This window comes from Eimeria mitis, genomic scaffold, assembly GCF_000499745.2.
Source record: "Eimeria mitis Houghton genomic scaffold, Emh_scaff2324, whole genome shotgun sequence".
Classification (NCBI taxonomy): domain Eukaryota; phylum Apicomplexa; class Conoidasida; order Eucoccidiorida; family Eimeriidae; genus Eimeria; species Eimeria mitis.
The window spans coordinates 2,997-8,451 of NW_013570657.1; the positions used below are offsets into that span (position 1 = coordinate 2,997).

General features: G+C 45.3%; 2 protein-coding genes across 2 annotated transcripts in view; both read right to left on the reverse strand.

Annotated features, from left to right (window-relative positions):
* The window catches only part of EMH_0052090 (uncharacterized protein), a gene marked incomplete at both ends in the record, with an annotated part of 3,039 nt that extends 2,923 nt beyond the window's left edge, over positions 1 to 116 (reverse strand). The window contains one exon of the mRNA XM_013496839.1: positions 33 to 116. Coding sequence (XP_013352293.1) covers positions 33 to 116 — 84 coding nt within the window. The remainder of the gene's footprint in view (positions 1 to 32) is intronic.
* A 137-nt stretch (positions 117 to 253) lies between these two features.
* On the reverse strand, positions 254 to 5,055 carry EMH_0052100 (hydrolase, TatD family domain-containing protein, putative; the record flags this gene model as incomplete). The annotated part of the gene is given in 13 exon segments (XM_013496840.1): positions 254 to 255; positions 259 to 651; positions 907 to 1,008; positions 1,179 to 1,273; positions 1,392 to 1,499; positions 3,149 to 3,214; positions 3,427 to 3,509; positions 3,634 to 3,695; positions 3,852 to 3,935; positions 4,167 to 4,277; positions 4,496 to 4,581; positions 4,696 to 4,903; positions 5,034 to 5,055. Coding segments are annotated over 13 exon segments (1,422 nt in total), but the record flags the coding sequence as incomplete, so codon positions are not given.
* Between the last annotated feature and the right edge of the window lie 400 nt (positions 5,056 to 5,455).

Genomic DNA, 5,455 nt, shown 5'->3' on the forward strand with positions numbered 1-5,455 from the left:
CTCAGAGCCGACGACAGCTTTTCTTTCTTTACACACAAAGATGCCTGCAGTTCTGCTGCTGCTGCTGCTGCTGCTGCAGCAGCAGCAGCAGCAGCCTCGGCCTCCTCCGCCGTCATCGTGGTTTCTATACACTCCGCTTCCCCTGCTGCTGCAGCAGCTGCAGCAGCAGCAGCAGCAGCAGTATCTCCTGCTGCTGCTGACTCGATGCTGCCTCCCTCTGAATCAATGTCTGTGCATGCATCTGCTGCTGCAGCTATNCTGCTGCTGCTGACTCGATGCTGCCTCCCTCTGAATCAATGTCTGTGCATGCATCTGCTGCTGCAGCTATTTCGCCAGACAGCGACAACTCTCCCTCCTGCTGCTGCAGCTCGTGCTGCAGCTCTTGCTGCAGCTCTTGCTGCAGTTCTTGCTGCAGTTCCTGCTGCAGCTGTTGGTGTATCTGCTGCTGCAGGTGCATCAGGTCTTGATTGGTGTGTTGTGTTTGTGTGTGCATGCATTTGTGTTTTATGTCTTCTTCGTTGTTTATTTGTATTTTTTGTTTTTTTTTGCTGTTTTCTATCTCGATGCTGAACTGCAGCAGATCCCGCAGCAGCTCTAAAGCAGCAGAAGGCCGCCGAGGCAGCAGCAGCAAATCCTCAATAGGCTGCAAGCCTGCAGCACCCAGCAGCAGCGCGTCTGTACTTACAGGCAGCAGCAACCCCATACGTAGGGGCCCTCCTTCTCCCCCACCATCATGCTGTGTATGTTTACCTAAAATATCTAAGAAAGAAGTAAATATATCACCAGCACCACGCAGCCTATGCATGCGAGAGCTGGTGGGGGGAGTTAGTTTATATAAACTGCGGCGTATAGCGATGACGCGGTGGTTTCCTATGAAGTCTGCGGATGTAAGCCTTTGACCCCTACCACTGAGTACACCGCAGCTGTTTGCTTCTTTTGTTTCTCTCTCCTCCTCGAGAAATATATGCTCAAGAAGAATATCTTCATTCTCCTCTTCTTCTTTATTTCCTAATATTAAAGAACACAGAAACGCACACGCAGAAAGCGGCAGCAACGTAGCTGCACCACCGACACCCCAGGGGGGGGGCACCACCGCCATCGCCAATAAAAAGAAAAAAAAAAAAAAGGAAATCAAAAATATACAAGAAACAATTGTTATGAAAGGAATAATATGCTACTTCTCTCGCTTTGTCTCTGCTCCCTCGATAAATTTATTATAAAGATGGCCGCAGCAGCTGTCTCAGCTGCTGTTGCTGTTGCTGTTGCTGCTGCACTAAACCCTAAACAAAATAAACAGGAGGGCCCCTCTGCCCCCCGCTTTTGTTGGGTTTTCCTTCATATCTTGTTTTCTGTTTTCTGTTGTTTTAATTCTCCGCGGTGAGTTGTCTCACCGAGGCGGTCTGGTCTGTTCAGGTTGCTGCTGCTGCTGCTGCTGCTGCTGCTGCTGCTGCTGCAGGCCCAGCGTGTAGATGTATGTATACATATGTGTGACGAGAATACTGAACACACAGCCGCGGAAAAAACTCAATGAAAGGAGAAATTACAATAAAAATAAAAGAAAAGGTAAATTGATCGGCTTATATTCAGAATACTGCAGCACGAGCACCGCGTGTTACTGAAACGTTGAATAAATATCACCGCGAGGATAAGGGTGAGATCGGGGTATTCTCGGCGTCAAATGAAGAATTCTTTTGAATGAAAAGAATACTTATACTCAAAATATTAATATAAAACGCGGAAATAAACTTTTTGATGGTTTTTTCCCCCAGAAGACGAAAATATGAATATACTGCAGCCACTACTACTGGCTGCGTTACTACTACTACTATACAGGTCCATCATTCATCTCTCGATATTCTTCTGTTTGTGGCTTCTTTTCTAGCAACAATATTTATTTCTTTTTGTTTATTTTACAAATTCAATTAAATTTTTTATTTATTTTGTCGTTTATTCAGTTAAAAGCCAACGCTTTCCTTCTCTGCACGCCGCAGCAGCGGCGCAGAAGGTTGCTGCTCTATGCAACACCGAGACCTGAAACACGAGTAGCGACAGAGCGTATCTAGCCACCAATATTTATTTCAATAAACTTTATTAATTATTTTTGTTTATAAATTAAAAAAAAAAATAAAAATTAAATATTAAAAACACGCATTGAGAGGTTCTGTGCGGGTACTGTTGACCCGCCTGCAGCTGCAGCTGTTGTTTTTCTGTCTTTATCGGAGAAGTATACGAAATATGAATTTTTTATTTTCTTTGTTTTTATATTTATATTTTTTATTAAAAAATAAAAAAAAATGTTATTTGTCTTTTTATATTACCATCATCTTTCTCTCCTTTCTATGCTGTATTCTCTCCGTGCTTTATCTTATAACAATTCAACTTTTATAGATTTCGAGTTTCTGCAATAGAAATACGGAGCAGGGGTAAAGGCTACCATATATATATATATATATATATATATATATATATATATATATAATATATATATATATATATATATATCTGTGTTAGCTGTATCTGTCTGTATTCTTTGTATCGGTGTCTATATATATCTCTCTCCTGTTTCTGTTTTCTTTGTCTGTGTCTGTATCTCTCTTTTTATATGTTTTCTTTATCTCCATCTGCTTCTTTCTTTTGCCTGGGTTTTCTTTGTTTCTGTTTCTCTTTCTCTCTCTATTGCCTGTTTATTCATTGTCTCTGTTTATTTTTCTTTTTTGTCTCTGTATTGTTTGTCTCTATATGCACGATGCAGCGAGTAGTATATAAGTATATTAATATAATAAAAGATATTAAAACCAACGGCATCTGCAGCAGCTAAGCGTTTGCTTCTGCTGCTGCTATCCCCGCACATCCTAACCAGCTAGGGTTTAGGGTTTAGGGTTTAGGGTTTAGGGTTTAGGGTCTAGGGTTTAGGGTTTTGCTGCGTCACTGCTGCTCAGCGAGGAGAGGGAAAACCGACAGGGTGTTCTTGTATATCCTGAGCAGAACACACCTATGAAACCCTAAACCCTAAACCCTAAACCCTAAACCCTAATTCTGAGTTGATGGCTAGACATAAAGCCACCGCGACACTGAGACGCAACAAAATACTCCATTAAGGGTTTAGGGTTTAGGGTTTAGGGTTTGGGGTTTAGGGTTTAGGGTTTACTGGCAACAGAAATCCTCTTCTGAGAGCTCCGGAGCCACGAGCTGACGGACGACTTCCCCAACTGCCCTGCGCGCAAACCCTAAACCCTAAACCCTAAACCCTAGCCCCTAAACCCTAAACCCTAAACCCTAGGCCTTGCCGGCACTGAGTTGTGTACAAACCACCGCATTCTCCGAACCCTGAACCCCCAGCTCAACCCCCGCTTTCTACGTTGTAATGTTCAACCACTAAACCCTAAACCCTAAACCCTAAACCCTAAACCCTAAACCCTAGATCACCGTATATTGCAGGGTTCGTTGCGCCCCTTAACTTGGCTGTTGTTTGTCCACTTCTCGGGTTTTACTCCATCTAGAGTAGACTTCTGAAACACAAACCCTAAACCCTAAACCCTAAACCCTAGACTCTCCACCGTTTGCCTGTTTCAGCGCAGCTCAGCCGTAAACCCTAAACCCTAAACCCTAAACCCTAAACCCTCAAAACTCTACCTGCTCTTGATTCAGAAGAGCAAACCCCGCATGCGTTGGCCTCATTCCACACCAGGGAGCGTCTGCAGCCACCAAACCCTAAACCCTAAACCCTAAACCCTAAACCCTAAATCCTAAACTTTGCAGGCTGAAACGTAAAGCCATAGGCAAGAGCTACAAATTCGGCTTTGAGTGCGAAGGGTTTAGGGTTTAGGGTTTAGGGTTTAGGGTTTAGCCACCGGTTTCTAATAGGATGCGAGAGAGAGGCAGCTGGCGGACGACGTCGAGGTTTTCTTTTGTCTTTAGTGAGCAGCCATTGATACCTGAAACAAACCCTAAACCCTAAACCCTAAACCCTAGTATGCCCAAAACCTAAACCCTAAACCCTAGTAAACCCAATCCGTAAACCCTAAACCCTAGATTTCATAAACCCTGATCCCTGTAGAAACAAATGGCTATAAGTAGCGATATTCCCGCGTGTAGGGATGCAAAAGCCGCAGCGCAAATCAGGGTTTAGGGTTTAGGGTTTAGGGTTTAGGGTTTAGGGTTTGTACCTATGTACAGCCCCGCATCCAGCAGCTGGCGAGCCTCAGCAGCAGAACCCGTAAACGAATGCACCACAGCACCCCTCCCCCTCCACAGCCCCTCGCGGCGTTGCAGGATCTCTGAAAACCCCCAAACCCTAAACCCTAAACCCTAAACCCTAAACCCTAAACCCTGAACCCTAAACCCTAAACCCTGAACCCTGAACCCTAAACCCTCGACATTCGACGTGCCTAAACCCCCGAAACTCATCGAGTTAATAAAAGGAACTTTATATGCCTGCAGCTATACACAAGGGTTTAGGGTTTTTAGGGTTTAGGGTTTAGGGTTTAGGGTTTACCGATGAAGTCTGCTGCTGCGTTACGCATGTGTAAGAACAGAGGCAGCTGCAGCACGTGCCCTAAAGCCAACTGAAACTCAAAACACCTAAACACATACCACACAAACCCTAAACCCTAAACCCTAAACCCTAAACCCTCACAGGACGTGGGTACTGGAGTGTTTCGAGGGTTTAGGGTTTAGGGTTTAGGGTTTGCGTACTGCTTTTGGGTGTTTGCATCGCAGAAGTTAAGGCGATCATAATCCAAGCCAATCTCCCCCACAGCGACAACACGCTGCCGTTGCTGCTGCTGCTGCTGCTGCTGCTGCTGCTGCTGCTGCTGCTGCTGCAGCTGGTAGAGCTCGAAGAGGTGCTGCGCATACACCTCAGGGTAGTCGCTAAGCCGCAGCCCGCCCCCCTCAACTTTTGCTGCAAATGAATCAAACTCCTCTTTGCTGCTGCTGCTGCTGCTGCTGCTGCTGCTGCTGCTGCTGGTGCTGCTGCTGCTGCTGTTAGCTGCAGCAGCAAATTCGTTGCAGCGTGTTGGGTGAACTCCTACAGTCAGGAAGAGACGCTTGCATTCAGGGTCTGCACACAAACCCTAAACCCTAAACCCTAAACCCTAAACCCTAAACCCTAATCATGTGCTACAGAATGGCGTGAGAGTTAGGGAACTGCAGCGCAGGCGCGTTGTTTAGGGTTTAGGGTTTAGGTGTACAATGCTTTAGGGTTTGTTTGCTTGTGTGTGTTATATATATTTTAGGGTTTAGGGTTTAGGGTTTGTGTTGTAGGGGTTTAGGGTTTAGGGTTTAGTTGAAGTCATCTGCAATGATGAGGGTTTAGGGTTTAGGATTTCTGCATCACAAGACTGTACGTGTGGCGTCGATAGACCAAGGGTTTAGGGTTTAGGGTTTAGGGTTTAGGGTTTAGGGTTTAGGGTTTAGGGTACCGTGTGTCTGTGCTATTCGGAGGTTTGTGTTG